At 47.9% G+C, this 16274-nt stretch overlaps 2 protein-coding genes across 3 annotated transcripts in view; one reads left to right on the top strand and one right to left on the bottom strand.

Annotated features, from left to right (window-relative positions):
• BCAM (basal cell adhesion molecule (Lutheran blood group)) overlaps window positions 1–15671 on the bottom strand; it is a 95161-nt gene extending 79490 nt beyond the window's left edge. The window contains exons 1-2 of the mRNA XM_087876271.1: window positions 15621–15671; window positions 381–530 (exon numbers count right to left, since the gene is read on the bottom strand). The gene's annotated coding sequence lies outside the window, so the exon portion shown is untranslated. The remainder of the gene's footprint in view (window positions 1–380; window positions 531–15620) is intronic.
• The window catches only part of NECTIN2 (nectin cell adhesion molecule 2), a 69210-nt gene continuing 67806 nt past the window's right edge, over window positions 14871–16274 (top strand). Inside the window, exon 1 of one of the 2 annotated variants that reach the window (XM_034438033.3) lies at window positions 14871–15272. In XM_034438033.3, coding sequence (XP_034293924.2) covers window positions 15215–15272 — 58 coding nt within the window. In that variant the 5' untranslated portion in view covers window positions 14871–15214. The remainder of the gene's footprint in view (window positions 15273–16274) is intronic. The other variant, XM_034438032.3, reaches the window with a different exon arrangement.

The following is a 16274-nucleotide window of genomic DNA, read 5'->3' as shown; positions in this document are numbered from 1 at the left end:
TCAGAAAGGCTAAGGTAGAGGCCCCTATGGTTCGATCTGAATTCTCCCTGTTTTTTATTTTTTTCCCCCCTCCTACTGGTGGCAGAGCTTCCACTGCACGGGGCTGGTGGCCATTTTGACTTTTTTGACCACGCTGGACCCAGGGTTGGGTAGGGCCACCAGGAAGAGCCATCCAGGGTCACCCCAAAACCACAGGGCGTGCGTGAATGAAAGGAAGGACCTGGAAGGAGGCCCGTTTTCAGAAAATGCAACCTGCAGTTGTGTTAAGTTTGTGCAATAGGCCGGTTTGTGCATCCTGTATTTTCTACGCTGTGTTGTTTTTGTGTGTATGTGTGTGTAGGATAAAGAAAACAGGATTCAGGGAAAATATTAGGAAGTACCTTCTGGATGTAACGTCAGTTTGCACCTTCTGCCAGGTTCTCCTTCTCTGACTCAGCTGCCCTGCTGATCTTTTACGTGGAAGAAGATGGGAGTTGTAGTCCGATGTGTGTGCCCATAAGGCACCAAGTCAAAACAGCCAACAACAGAACCTGGGGGGACGAGGGTGGAAGAAAGACCCCAAATTATCCATGTTTGCTAGTCAGGGACCCCAAAAGGGCTAATCAATTTTCCCAATAAGTCCGACTGAGGCTGTTGGGTCCAGGGGTTAAAGCACCGAAAGCTATAAACAAGGAGATGGTGAGTTCTAGTTCCATTTTAGGCATGGAAACCTGATTGGCTGACTTTGGGCCTATCAGCAGGAAACGGTGAGTTCTAGCCCCGCCTTAGGCATGAGAGCCAGTTGGGTGACTTTGGACCAATCAGCAGGAGATTGTGAGTTCTAGTTTCTCCTTAGATACAAAAACCAGCTAGGTAACTTTGGGCCAAACACCAGGAGACTGGGAGTTCTAGTCCCACCTTAGGCCCGAGAGCCAGTTGGGTGACTTTGGGCCAATCACCAGAGACTGGGAGTTCTAGTCCCACCTTAGGCCCGAGAGCCAGTTGGGTGACTTTGGGCCAATCACCAGAGACTGGGAGTTCTAGTCCTACCTTAGGCCCGAGAGCCAGTTGGGTGACTTTGGGCCAATCACCAGGAGACTGGGAGTTCTAGTCCTGCCTTAGATACAAAAACCAGCTAGGTAACTTTGGGCCAAACACCAGGAGACTGGGAGTTCTAGTCCCACCTTAGGCCCGAGAACCAGTTGGGTGACTTTGAGCCAATCACTAGAAGACTGGGAGTTCTAGTCCTACCTTAGACAAGAAAGCTAATTTGGGTGACTTTGGGCCAATCACCAGAGACTGGGAGTTCTAGTCCTACCTTATGCCCGAGAGCCAGTTGGGGGACTTTGGGCCAATCACCAAGAGGCTGTGAATTCTAGTCCCGCCTTAGGTACAAAAGCCAGCTGGACCAGTTCCTCTCTCTCTCTCTCTCAGCGCATCCCACCTCACAAGGTTGTTGTTTTGAGGAAAACTCAGAGGAAGAAGGAACATTAACGAGGCTCACTGCCTCGAGTCATTTATAAAAATAATAAAGGAAGCCTCAAACAGTCTTAAAAACAACAACAACAACAACCCCACAGTCACAGGATATATCCAGACCTTACCTTCCTCTCCCCTCCCCCACTTCCCCTCAGAAACCAACAGGATCGTGCGTCACTTGTGGTTTCTAATTGTCGGGGAGCCCCACGGTTGTGCGTGACACTTGCTGAGCTGCCCTGCAGCGTCCGGAGCAGCCTTGTGCAAACACACCCACTTCATTTCACTTTTATCTGCCTCCAGATCGTCCAACCTGGCCCGGGGGCGCCCAGTCTCTCTCCGTGGGTGGGTTGTTTCTTTCCGAGCGCAGACCCGGCCCTGCCCCAACAAGGTGGATCTGCCTGGTATCCACCTTCCCCTCAGAGCCAGGCCTGTCAGCGGCTGCCGGCGGGCCGTGAGCGAGACCAGGTTCCCCGGGTGATGGATGGATGGAGCGTAGTGGCGCCTCTCAGCTCCACCACATTCCACACCTTGGATTGGGGAAGAAGTCAGGTGCCGAAACGAGCTTCTCACGGCAAGAGATACAGCAGCCTTCCAATATTTTGAGGGGCTGCCACAAAAAAGGACTCGGGGTGACATGTTAAAGTCTTCCAATATTTTGAGGGGCTGCCACAGAGAAGGACTCGGGGTGACATGAGAGAAGTCTTCCAATGTTTTGAGGGGCTGCCACAGAGAAGGACTCGGGGTGACATGAGAGAAGTCTTCCAATGTTTTGAGGGGCTGCCACAGAGAAGGACTCGGGGTGACATGAGAGAAGTCTTCCAATGTTTTGAGGGGCTGCCACAGAGAAGGACTCGGGGTGACATGATAGAAGTCTTCCAATATTTGAGGGGCTGCCACAAAAAAGGACTCGGGGTGGCATGTTAAAGTCTTCCAATGTTTTGAGGGGCTGCCACAAAAAAGGACTCGGGGTGACATGATAGAAGTCTTCCAATATTTGAAACATAATAATTTTAAATTGGGGTATTTTAAATTTCTGGGGTTTTAAATTGAGCCAATCACCAGAAGACTGGGAGTTCCAGTCCCACCTTAGACAAGAAAGCTAATTTGGGTGACTTTGGGCCAATCGCCAGAGACTGGGAGTTCTAGTCCTACCTTAGGCCTGAGAGCCAGTTGGGTGACTTTGGGCCAATCACCAGAGACTGGGAGTTCTAGTCCTACCTTAGGCCTGAGAGCCAGTTGGGGGACTTTGGGCCAATCACCAGAGACTGGGAGTTCTAGTCCCACCTTAGGCCTGAGAACCAGTTGGGTGACTTTGAGCCAATCACTAGAAGACTGGGAGTTCTAGTCCTACCTTAGACAAGAAAGCTAATTTGGGTGACTTTGGGCCAATCACCAGAGACTGGGAGTTCTAGTCCCACCTTAGGCCCAAGAGCCTGTTGGGTGACTTTGGGCCAATCACCAGAGACTGGGAGTTCTAGTCCTACCTTAGGCCTGAGAGCCAGTTGGGTCACTTTGGGCCAATCACCAAGAGGCTGTGAATTCTAGTCCCGCCTTAGGTACAAAAGCCAGCTGGACCAGTTCCTCTCTCTCTCTCTCTCAGCGCATCCCACCTCACAAGGTTGTTGTTTTGAGGAAAACTCAGAGGAAGAAGGAACATTAACGAGGCTCACTGCCTCGAGTCATTTATAAAAATAATAAAGGAAGCCTCAAACAGTCTAAAACAACAACAACAACCCCACAGTCACAGGATATATCCAGACCTTACCTTCCTCTCCCCTCCCCCACTTCCCCTCAGAAACCAACAGGATCGTGCGTCACTTGTGGTTTCTAATTGTCGGGGAGCCCCACGGTTGTGCGTGACACTTGCTGAGCTGCCCTGCAGCGTCCGGAGCAGCCTTGTGCAAACACACCCACTTCATTTCACTTTTATCTGCCTCCAGATCGTCCAACCTGGCCCGGGGGCGCCCAGTCTCTCTCCGTGGGTGGGTTGTTTCTTTCCGAGCGCAGACCCGGCCCTGCCCCAACGAGGTGGATCTGCCTGGTATCCACCTTCCCCTCAGAGCCAGGCCTGTCAGCGGCTGCCGGCGGGCCGTGAGCGAGACCAGGTTCCCCGGGTGATGGATGGATGGAGCGTAGTGGCGCCTCTCAGCTCCACCACATTCCACACCTTGGATTGGGGAAGAAGTCAGGTGCCGAAACGAGCTTCTCACGGCAAGAGATACAGCAGCCTTCCAATATTTTGAGGGGCTGCCACAAAAAAGGACTCGGGGTGACATGTTAAAGTCTTCCAATATTTTGAGGGGCTGCCACAGAGAAGGACTCGGGGTGACATGAGAGAAGTCTTCCAATGTTTTGAGGGGCTGCCACAGAGAAGGACTCGGGGTGACATGAGAGAAGTCTTCCAATGTTTTGAGGGGCTGCCACAGAGAAGGACTCGGGGTGACATGAGAGAAGTCTTCCAATGTTTTGAGGGGCTGCCACAGAGAAGGACTCGGGGTGACATGATAGAAGTCTTCCAATATTTGAGGGGCTGCCACAAAAAAGGACTCGGGGTGGCATGTTAAAGTCTTCCAATGTTTTGAGGGGCTGCCACAAAAAAGGACTCGGGGTGACATGATAGAAGTCTTCCAATATTTGAAACATAATAATTTTAAATTGGGGTATTTTAAATTTCTGGGGTTTTAAATTGAGCCAAATCTATTTAATCATTTTAAATTTTTAACCGTTGTTTTGTCTTGTGCTTTTAAATAGGCTGTACACCGCCCTGAGTCCTTCGGGAGAAGGGCGGTATAGAGATAAAATTATTATTATTATTATTATTATTATTATTATTATTATTATTATTATTATTGTTGTTGTTGTTGTTGTTGTTGTTGTTGTTGTTATTATTATTATTATTATTATTATTTAATCTTTAGTGAGATTCACAGCCTTTGAGGCTGGTTAATAGCTCAGCAGCTCGAGTCCTAACCAAGGACCTAGGAACTGCTAAGGTATCGTCGGAGGATGTAAGCTGTTCCGAGTAAGGTGGTTTTTTGTAGAGTCAAAATGTTCAAGTCCGGCAAATTTAGAATTTCTAAATAGTGGGGTAGCCCTTTGGGTATTGCTCTGAGGGCTCCAATTACAATCGGGACAACACACGATTTCTTTTTCCACAGTCGCTCAACTTCAATTTGTAAGTCCCGGTACTTTGTGATTTTTTCTTGCTGCTTATCTTCAATCCGTGCATCACCAGGTATTGCAATGTCAATGAACCATACTTTTTTCTTTTCAACTCTTGTTATGTCAGGTGTGTTGTGGACCAAGTGCCTGTCACAATATTATTATTATTATTATTATTATTATTATTATTATTATTATTATTATTATTATTATTACAGAGGCTGCCACAAAGAAGAACTCGGGGTGACATGATGGAAGTCTTCCAATATTTGAGGGGCTGCCTATTCTCCAAAGCACCTGAAGGCAGGGCAAGAAGCAATGGATGGAAATTAATCAAGGAGAGAAGCAACCAGAAATTTCCTGGCCGGGAGAACAATTCACCAGTGGAACAGCTTGCCACCAGGCGTTGTGGCTGGTTCAACACTGGAGGTTTCCAAGAAGAGACTGGACAATGAGCTTTGAAGCTTTTTGGCTGCTTCACATTTGCAAACCCTGTTTGATTAGTTGTGTGTGTATGGTGTTTTGTGACCCTCGAAATCAAGGAACTAGCTAGTTGGGTGAACCTATCTGTGAGATCCTGGAGATTGTGGGAACTAGGTATGTGTAGTCTAACAGAGAGAAAGTCTTTGTTAAATGGATTTCACCACTGGTGTGGACACTGTGGCATTCATGGATTCAACACCTTGAAAATAGCCAGATTTTCAGCAATCCTGGTTTCTCTATCCTGGCTTAATTGCAAGGCGTGAAGCAGCCTGTTCAGCTATCTATGGTTGAGCCTCATTTATTTATTATTATTTATTTATTAGTTCAATTTATATGCCGCCCTGCTCCGAAGAGCATTTATAGCAATAGCCTTCATTCTTTTGTATATACCTGCTTATTAGGGCTTTTGACCCCCCCCCATAAGCCGTGTTTCTACAAAGTCAGCTTATTGCCCCCACAATCCGGGTCCTCAATTTACCTACCTCGGAAGGATGGAAGGCTGAGTCAACCTTGAGCCTGGTAAGATTTGAACTCGCACTAATTGCAGGCAGCTGGCAGCTAAGTGCTACATAACAGCACTTAGTCCGCTGCACCACCAAGGCTCAGGTCACATGTAAAGGTGACATGAGGCCAACAAGCCACGCCCACCAAGCCACACCACGCCCACCAAGCCACACCCACAGAACCGGTAGTAAAAAAATTTGGATTTCCCCACTGTGTAGAAATTTACTTTAAGGAGTTGGGTTGAATGTTTTTCCATCGTAGTGACAATAATGCTTTGCATCCCACAATAATACTTTTAATACTCTCGAATAACAATGCATATCCCAAGTCCTTGGGAAGGACTCAATAGATGGATTTAAAAAAATGCCAGATCCAGTTCTGAACATCTGGCTGACTGTGTGATGAACCATAATATTAATCACCATAATCCCTTCATATCCCATCAGAGACAACTCAAAAGCATCTGTGGAAAAATTGCAAAGGAGAATGGGCAGGTGCCAGAAAGAACAAAATCCTTCTAAAAAGGTAAAAAAGATGAAAAACTTTCCCCTCCCACCCCCAAACGCAGACAAAACATCTTCGATGCGTTTTTGAGACACAGACACCAGCCGAGACAATTTGCATTTTATACCCTTAAATGGACGGATTTTTTTCAATACGCGGAGCTGGAAAACGAGAATTATTGGAAACTTGATTCCCCCAAAAAGAGATCCATTGGGACTTCGTGTCTCTGGCTGAAGTGCCACGTCCAGACGTATAAATCGGATCCATAATTTGTTTTCTGAGAAAATCTTTGCCTTCCTTCACCCCCCACCCCCCCAAATCCTCATTTATGATTTAATTAGCAGTCCATAGGCTTGTGGGCCGGAGACCAAGTGTTCCATTTTTCTGATAGTGCAAAATACAGACAAACAGACTTTATGCAGGCCAGGGAGGGGGTTGCAAGCCATTTTCCATCTGGGGTTTCTAAAATTACCTGCAAAATCACAACTGGGTTCAAAAACATTCTGAATCTTGAAAAGAAGAAGAGTTTGGTACGGATAAGCAGGGCCCAAAACTAAAAAGAAAGGAAGGAAGGAAGGAAGGAAGGAAGGAAGGAAGGAAGGAAGGAAGAAAAGGAGGGAGGAAAGAAAGAAAGATGGAAGGAAAGAAGGAAGGAAGGAAAGGAGGGAGGGAGGGAGGGAAGAAGTTAGGAAGGAAGGAAGGAAAGAAAGGAGTGAGGGAGGAAGGAAAGGAGGGACGGTGGGAGGGAGGGAGGAAGTTAGGAAGGAAGGAAGGAAAGGAGGGAGGAAGGAAGGAAGGGAGGAAGGAAGGAAGGAAGAAAAGGAGCGAGGAAGGAAAGAAAGAAAGAAAAAAGAAAAGAAAAGAAAAGGAATTTTCTATAATGCCTGTAATTTGTTTTTATTCCTTGCATTGATTCTTCAGTTACACAGCGTTCCAGATTAGGCCAAAATCCTTCAATGAGATGTTGGGTGCCCCCAACCTGTTGGGTAAACCAGGTTTTCACCTCGAGCTACAACCTGGTTTATTCGTTTGGACGTGTGTGACCCACGGAATTGCTGATGTTCCTTGTTTTCTTGACTTCTCGAGAGGATCCCGGTTTGGGAACAGCCCGCGGTGAGCAGGGCAGCCTTTCCAGAACAGTCTGTGATATGTTGATGGAAAAAAAAATATCGGAACGTCTCTTCAGGGAGAGAGAAGCAAATCCCGCCGGATTTCGTCTACTCCAAAGTGACTCTCTGGATTCCAGCCACGAGTTTTCATCACTTTTGCACCTGCTGCTCTTTGGGAATCCATGCTCAGAAAGCACAGAGTTACAGATGTGAGGGGGAAAACTCACCCACTCCGAAAAGTTGAGAAGAATTTGGCTTCGGGGTGGTGGGAAAATGGGACGGGCGAAACTTTGGACATTGGTGCAAAGTTAGCGGTACAATTCTGAAGAAATCGATCAGTGTTTCTCAAGCTTGGCCCCTTTAAGACCGGGGGACTTCAACTCCCAGAATTCCCCAGCCAGCCAGCATGGCTGGCTGGGGAATTCTGGGAGTTGAAGTCCCCCGGTCTTAAAGGGGCCAAGCTTGAGAAACACTTGAGCTAGAGGACGCCAAATTTCACACAGGGGTCCGAAATAACTGGCTGGGTATTTGCCGTCGAGTCTCTTAAATTTGAGAAGCGAAGTTTTCTTTCGCGCTCAGTTCTCACCCCTTTGCGCAAGCCGGGGGCTCCTTCAGGTGCCTGGTGAGAATTGAGGAAGAAATAGGTGGGTTTGTTGTAACTGTCTAGTAGTTGGTCTTGGCTTTTGCGGAAAGGCAGTTTCTCACTGACGTTGACTGTGGTTGGCGAAGGTCGGAGGGAGAAAACGCAAAGTGGATGAGGTTACTAAACTTCCTGTGATCAAAGGAATGTCTCTTTTGCCTTTCTTTATTTTCTTTCTTTCCCTGTTTTTCTTTTTCTTTCTCTCTTTTTCTTTTTATCTTTTCTTTTCTTTCTTTTCTTTTTCTTCTTTTTTTCTCCCTCCCCTCCCCTCCCCTCACTTTTCTTTCTTTCTTTTCTTCCTTTCCTTCCTTCTCTTTCTTATCTCTCCCTCCTTCCTTTTCTCCTTCCTTTTTTCTTTCTTTCTTTCTTTCTTATCTCTCCTTTCCTTCTCTCCCCCCTTTTTCTCTTTCTTCTTTTCTTGTCTCTCTCCTTCTTTCCTTTTCTCCCTTTTTCTCTTTCTTTCCTTCCTTTCTCTCTTTCTATTTCTTTCTCTCTCTCCTTCCTTTCTTATCTGTCTCTCCTTTCCTTTTCTCCCTACTTTTTCTTTCTTTCTTCCTTTCTCATCTGTCCCTCCTTCTTTCCTTCTCTTCCTTTTTCTCTTTCTTTCCTTCCTTTCTCTCTTTCTCTCTATTTCTTTCTCTCTCTCCTTCCTTTCTTATCTGTCTCTCCTTTCCTTTTCTCCCTACTTTTTCTTTCTTTCTTCCTTTCTCATCTGTCTCTCCTTCTTTCATTCTCTTCCTTTTTCTCTTTCTTTCCTTCCTTTCTCTCTGTCTCTCTATTTCTTTCTCTCTCTCCTTTCTTTCTTATCTCTCTCCTTTCCTTCTCTCCCTCCTTTTTCTCTTTCTTTCTTCCTTTCTTGTCTGTCTCTCCTTCTTTCCCTCCTTTTTCTTTCTTTCTTTCCTTCCTTTCTCTCTCTCTATTTCTCTTTCCTTCCTTCCTTCCTCCCTCCCTCCTTCCCACCCCTTTCACTCTCTCTCTCTCTCTCTCTCACTCTCTCTCTCTCTCTCTCTCTTGTTCATTCTCTGTCTCCCTCCATCCTGCAATAAAAACAGTTGGAACCTATCTAAGCAATAGAAAAGAACCATAGATATCCAGGGAGAGAAAGCAATAAAAGCATAACCTTCAAGGCCACCTGTTCCCCAAAGGGATGCAACACACTCCCTTAGCCCAGGTGGGCCTGGAGGGGGAAAGGCAGACTTTCAAGGTTTCTCTTAACAAGGTTAGGACAAGGGCCTGTTTGGATTTCAAAACAGGTCTATGCGACCCCAGCCGATAGAAAGCCATAAACGTTGAGCCAGCAATTGCACACAGCCCTGGAGGCAAGCATCAGAACATTGCAATGCTCTTTCTATGGCCCCAAGGAGGGGCGTTTGGAGCCAGCTGGGCTGATCTATAGCAGATACCCTTCACCCAATTGGGGTCATAAGTCGAGGACTATCTGCACACTAATATAAATATAGCTCCTACGATTGACTTATCACTACCACTAAGACAACTAAACTGCCACTAAACTACCAATCAAACAAGACAGACAGAGACTTCAGAGGATCATTAGAACTGCAGAAAAAACCATGGCTACCAACCTGCCTTCCATGGAGGACCTGTATACTGCAGGAGTCAAAAAGAGAGCTGGGAAAATATCTCGACCCCTCGCATCCTGGGCATAAACTGTTTCAACTCCTACCCTCAAAATGACGCTATAGAGCACTGTACACCAGAACAACCACTCTGCTAAACAAATAATTCCCTCAACACCATCAAACTATTTACTAAGACTGTATTACTATTATTCTTCTCATCCTTCCTATTACCTATCTCCTCCCGCTTATGACTATAACCTTGTTGCTTGTATCTCTACGATTTATATTGTTTTTATTGTTTCCTAGTATGATTTGATTGCTTATTTAGTAACCTAGGACTATCACTAAGTTTTGAATCTTATGATTCTTGATGAATATATTTTATTTTTTATTTATGTACACCGAGAGCGTATGCACCGAAGACAAATTCGTTGTGCGTCCAATCACACTTGGCCAATAAAGAATTCTGTTCTGTTCTGTTCTGTTCTATTCTATTCTATTCTATTCTATTCTATTCTATTCAGAAGGGAAAATTTATATGCAACATTTATATTTAGAGCAACTGCGCCCTCGTGTGGTCGGAATGCAGACTGCAAAGGATTGAGAAATTCTTCACCCAAACTGAATTTCCATCCCTTTCCCAGAAAAATGTTCACACTTAACACTCTTAATAGAATTCTTTATTGGCCAAGTGTGATTGGACACACAAGGAATTTGTCTTTGATGCATACGCTCTCGGTGTACATAAAAAGACAAGATACACTCGCCAAGAATCATAAGGCACAATACTTAATGATAGTCATAGGGTACAAATAAGCAATCAAATCATACCAGGAAACAATTGATATAAATTGTAAGGATACAAGCAACAAAGTTACAGTCATGCAGTCACAAGTGGGAGGAGATGGGAGACAGGAATGATGAGAAGACCAATAGCAATATTAATGCAGCCTAATGTGAATAGTTTGACAGTGTTGAGGGAATTATCTCTTTAGCAGAGTGATGGCATTCAGGGAAAACTGTCCTTGTGTCTAGTTGTTCTGGTGTGCAGTGCTCTATAGCATCATTTTGAGGGTAGGAGTTGAGACAATTTATGTCCAGGATGCGAGGGGTCTGTAGATATTTTCACAGCCCTCTTTTTGACTCTAGCAGGATAAAGGTCCTCAATGGAAGGCAGGTTGGTAGCAGGGAGAGAGAGAGGCTGAGTGATCAGGGGGAACAGGGGAATTGACAAACTGGGGAGGGCGACCCCCACATGCCCCCCTGCTCCTGGAACGTGATGGCCCGGTGGGCCCGTTTTTCTCTCTCCGCAGGCTCCAGAGCCTTTCTAGGAGCCTGGGGAGGGCAAAAACAGCCCCCCCCACCGGGAGGCCCTCCGGAGGCCGGAAACGACTTGTATAAATAAATAAATAAACTTCCAGTCCCACAATGATAGCTTATACAGATAGAAGTCCCTAGAATGGCTCTGGAGCCTGGGGAGAGCAAAAAACGGGCCTTCCAGTCCCACTGGAATCCGGAGGGCCTCCTGGGGGGGGAGGCCGTATTTGCCCTCCCCAGGCTCCTAGAAAGGCTCCGGAGCCTGGGGAGAGAGAAAAATGGGCCTTCCCCACCACCACACCCAGAGTCCCTCCTGAGGCAGGAAACAGCTTGTTTCCCTACTTCCGGTGGGCCCAGAAGGCCCATATATCAGCTGGCCATCGTGCACATGCACACCGGAGCTGAGCTCGCATGCACGCCGATATGGCTACGGGTGCCACCTGTGCCATAGGTTCGCCATCACGGTCCTAGGCCATCATTTTATGTGATGATTATACTTCCTTGATCACATTTGTAGAGATTTTTTTCCTTGCTTGGAGCTTAAATGAGGATTTGAGACGCTTAAAGCAACCTGTTGCATTTAATCATTCGTAATTGTTTACTTATCATGTATCAGAAAAGCTTCTTGACTTTTTTTTTTTTTTGAACTCCTGTTTACTCATTTCTGCTTTATTCCTTTAATATTTCCCAATTTCTACTTGTGTCTGTTTGGATACTTTACCTATAGTATTAAATTAGAGCCAGTTTGGTCTAGTGGCGAAGGACCTGGTGAGCGTGAGATTATTATTAGTCCAATTTATATGCCACCCTTCTCCGTAGACTCATGGCGGCTTACAATGCATTATAGCAATAGCCTACATACTTTTTTGTATATACCTGCTTATTAGGGCTTTTGGCCCCCCCTAAGCGGTGTTCTTTTTTTATACAGTCAGTTTATTGCCCCCACAATCCAGGTCCTCAATTTACCTACCTCGAAAGGATGGAAGGCTGAGTCAACCTTGAGCCTGGTGAGATTCGAACTTGCACTAATTGCAGGCAGCTGGCAGCTAAGTGCTAGTACTTAACAGCATTTTAGTCCGCTGCACCACCGAGGCTCTTTAGGAGTTGTAGTCCCACCCTATGCATGAATGCCAGCTAGGTGACTGTGAGCCAATCACTAGGAGACGGTGAGTTCTAGCCCTCCCTTAGGCATGAAAGTTGACTGGGTGACTTTGGGCCAATCATCAGCAGTCAGTAAGTTCTAGTCCCGCCTTGTGCATGAAAACCGATTGGGTGACTTTGAGCCAGTCCTCTCTCAGCCCAACCCACCTCACAGGGTTGTTGTTATGGGGAAAACAGGAAGGAGTATTAGGCATGTTCACTGTTTGAGAGTTATTAACAAAAATAAAGGCAGGCTAGAAATAATAAGTGAAAAGTGAAAAAGTGAAAGGATCTCTTTCTTCAGCTGATAGCCCTGGTTTCCCCTGTAATTTTAAGGGAGAGGGTTTTAGAGAGGGGAGGCCAGGCGAATGGAAGGAACTGGTGACTTAAGCCTCAAGAAACCAAATTGGGGGAGAAAAACAGCCGGTTTTGAGGAAGTGAAAGGAATGTGAGGTTTCGAATTGCACATGAATAGAGAGACTCTTGCCCGCAAAACATGCCAGCCAGCTTCATTCTACAGTAGTCATGTGGATGCCTCCTGTTTTGAGAGATTCCCATTCCCATGGGGCTGAGTGATCAGGAGGAGCAGGGGGAAATGACAAGATGGGGGGGAGAGAGGGGGGGAGAGAGGGGGGAGGGAGGGGAAGAGAAAAAGGGAGGGAGGGAGGCTGGGTGATCAGGAGGAACAGGGGAATTGACAAGATGGGAGGAGAGAGAGAGAGAGGGAGGGAGAGAGAGGGAGGGAGGGGGAGGGAGGGAGGGGGAGAGAGGGAGGGAGGGAGAGAGAGAGGCTGGGTGATCAGGAGGAACAGGGGAATAGACAAGCTGGGGAGGGGGAAGAGACAGAAAGAGGGAGGGAGGGAGGGAAGGGAGGAGAGAGAGGGAGAAACCACAATGACATCATTGTGGAAGTTGCAAGAAAAAAAACACCCCTAAATTATTCTGATTTTAATTTGAATGTTTATTGATTGTATTGTACACCACCCACAGCCTGTATCGCTCAGGCAGATGGGCGGTTTAGAAGTATGAAATATAAATAAAAAATATGATTCGCAAAACACCTGGAGGATGACCTCAACAGCACACACACAAATACAAACACACACACACACAAAGCACATTATTTCTCCCCCCCCTCCCTTTGCTGTTTGCAGGGAAACTCCCTCCTCTGAAGAGCAACAGGTGGAGGAAAGCGATTCTAAAAATATTCTAAAAATAATTGAGGATGTAATTATTTTCCAAGCTTGTGCATCTATGCATGCATGAGAAGGCAGAGACCACTAGGGGGCGCTGGATGCTTGTAAAACCAGCAAGATCTCTCCAGAGTGATCAAAAAAAAGAGGTGGAAAAAATGATTTTATTCAGATTCCGGAAATAAAAATTAATACTCTGAGAAAATGACCTGCAGATCCCTCTCCCCGCCCACTAGCATTTCTGAAGACTCCCCTGGGTTGAAAATAAGTCCCCGTGTCGAAATCTAGCTTATCAGGGAAAACACTGATCTTTCATCCAGTTTCCTTGCTCTGCTAGTTTTCTACTTGCGGGGAAATACGAGGTTAGAAAATGCTACTCTCCGTAGTATATAACTAGGGCAACTTGGTTTATCCCGTAAGAACGTTGTCAGGAGACGCTGCCGAGCCTATAAATCTTGGGAAACGTTCCTTGGTGAACGGCAGGTAAGTTTTGCACCGTGTGCCTCAGATTTAGCCTCTTGAAGATGTCCTGGACTTCAACTCCCAGAATTCCCCAGCCAGCTGTGCTTCAAAGGTCACTAAATGAGGGGTCGTAAATCGAGGCTGATCTGTATAATGTCCTTTCACTGGTGCAAACACATTCCGTTGGCCCATAAACCACGATTGATCGTGGCTTAGCATGCAAACTCAGCCAATGGCCCCTTTATTCCACAAACTATGGTTTAATACAACCGAAGAGGTGAGGGAGGAGGGAAGAAACCATCTCTGCCCCAACCTCTATAGAAACGCAGCTGGGGCCAGGAGACCCCCAAATGATGGCTAGTTAGACAAATGTGGGGAGGGGGAGGGCAGAGGGACATTAACACCTGTGGGCAGGTGATTTTACCTGTGTGCACACCTGGGGAGGAAAGGAGGGTGTGACCACGGAGGAGGGGGGGCAGCAGCCTCCGTTTCCCTGCAACGGCCCTGCCCCCCAGGCTAACCCACCTACCGAGGTGGCACAGTGGTTAGAATGCAGTACTACAGGCTATTTCTCCTGACTGCCGGCTGCCAGCAGTTTGGCAGTTCGAATCTCACCAGGCTCAAGGTCGACTCAGCCTTCCATCCTTTCTAAGGTGGGTAAAATGAGGACCCTGTTTGTGGGGGCAATAAGCTGACTTTGTATAAAATATACAAAAGGATGAAGGCTATTGCTTAGCGAACTGTAAGCCGCCCTGAGTCTCCGGAGAAGGGCGGCATATAAATCAAATTAAAAATAATAATAATAATAAAAAAAAAACCCGCCGTAAAGCCCTCTAAAGCTTTATTAAAAAAAAAAAATCAAATGTATATGAAATCTTAATCTGTTCACCGCCCTGAGTCCTTCGGGAGAAGGGCGGTATAGAAATTCAATAAATAAATAAATAAATAAATAAATATAAATAAAAGAAAGAAAGAAAGAAAGAGAGAAAGAAAGAAAGAAAGAAAGAGAGAGAGAGAGAGAGAGAGAGAGAGAGAAAGAAAGAAAGAAAGAAAGAGAGAGAGAGAGAGAGAGAGAGAGAAAGAAAGAAAGAAAGAAAGAAAGAAAGAAAGAAAGAAAGAAAGAAAGAAAGAAAGAAGGAGGTATATAAGTCGAGGTCCTATTGTTCTTGCCACCCCCACCCCCCCTGGAGAAAGGCAAGTCCAAAGCACCGCGGATCGAGGCGCCTTTCCACACCGGCCGACCACCTCACCTCTCGGGCTGCCCAGGTGGACTGGCGCCGCCGGGCGGAAGAGGGGAGGGTATATATACCCCAGAGGGGGTGGGTGGGAGGTGGCACCTGGGGGTGGGCGTGCCCGCTGCTCCGCCCCGCCCCCTTTGGCGGAGGGGTGCCTGAGGCGCCCTGGGCGGCCGGAGTTGCTGGCGGAGGGGAGCGCGGCAGAAGAAGAAGGAGAAGGAGGCGGCGGCGGAGGTGGAAGGCAGCAGCCCAGCTGGGGAAGCAGCAGCAGCGGAGGCTCCGAGACGAAGTCGCGGCTCAAGCCCAGCGTCCGTCGGTGGGTCAGTCCGTCAGTCAGTCGGTCGGTCGGACGGACGGAGCCCCCCCTCCCCACACAACCGGCCAGCGGAGGACCCAACTGCTCGCTCTCCTCCTCGTCCTCCGCCCCATGGGCTCGGCGCGGCGGCCGTGCGCTTGGGCGAGCCTCCTCTGGGGCTGCCTCTCCGGTGAGTGAGGGGGCGGGCTGGGTTGGAGGGGTGGGGGGCGGTCTAGGGGGTCTTCTTCCTTCAGCCGCCCCACAGACGGACAGAGAGACGGACGGTGGTCTCTCTCGCGCGCTCTTTCTCTCGCCCGCGCTCTCTTTCCCCCCCGCGCGCCTTTTGCCCTCTTGCCCCTCCGCAATGGGCGGCCGAAGTTGTTGCCTTCTCCGGCCCTCCGTTGCCCCGCCAAGATGGCCGAGGGCCCAAGAACCTGTTTCCCTTGGCCGGCCGGGCTTCGGGGCGGGGAAGGGAAGGGAAGGGAAAGGGAGCGAGGCAACGGCGGCCAAGGAGGCGACGCCCTTTCGCGGCTCTCACCTGGACGGGGCGCTCCGCAGCGAGCTCCCGGACCCCGCAGGGAGGAGAAAAGGGGGAGTTTCGGGCGAAACTGAGGGACGGGGGAGGGGAGGGGTGGGGATCGCGCCTCTCCCGCCCCTCCCTTCTCTCGTTGAGCGGAGAGCTGGCTGTGGGGATCTCCTCCTTCTTCTTCTTGCGATCCTTTGCCCCTACCCCACCACTCCGCCCCACCTCCCCCCCGAAGGAGCCGGCGGAGTTGCTTCCCTGCTCCGCTTGGCTGCCTTATGCAAAAAAAAAAAAAGCAAAAAAAAAAAGAGGAAGGGGAGGAGGAAGAGGAGGAGGGGGGGGAGATCTTGCTTCAGCAATGCCCAGGATCGGGAGGAAGGATGGATGGATAAGGGGATCCGCCGTTTTCTCTCCCCCCCCCCGCCCCCCCAGTCTTCTGGTTTTCTATTTGGATCAGTGTTGAATAAGGAGTTGGTTGGTTTAGAAATAATGGTGGTTAAGGGACTCTGAGGTTGGAGCCCTGGCATCTAAACAAGCCACCATCTCCCAGTGGGGTGCCTGAAATCCGTTCAGTTCAGACTGGATCTCTGGCACTTACAAACCACGATCTAGCGAGGCACCTAGCATTCATTTCAGACCGGATCCTTGGCATTTAACAAGCCATGATCT

The sequence above is a fragment of the Pantherophis guttatus genome, chromosome 10, assembly GCF_059756535.1.
Source record: "Pantherophis guttatus breed Tessera chromosome 10, ASM5975653v1, whole genome shotgun sequence".
In the NCBI taxonomy this organism is placed as follows: Eukaryota; Metazoa; Chordata; class Lepidosauria; order Squamata; family Colubridae; genus Pantherophis; species Pantherophis guttatus.
Note: the sequence above shows the minus strand (reverse complement) of the source record. Positions and strands in the feature narration are given on the sequence as shown.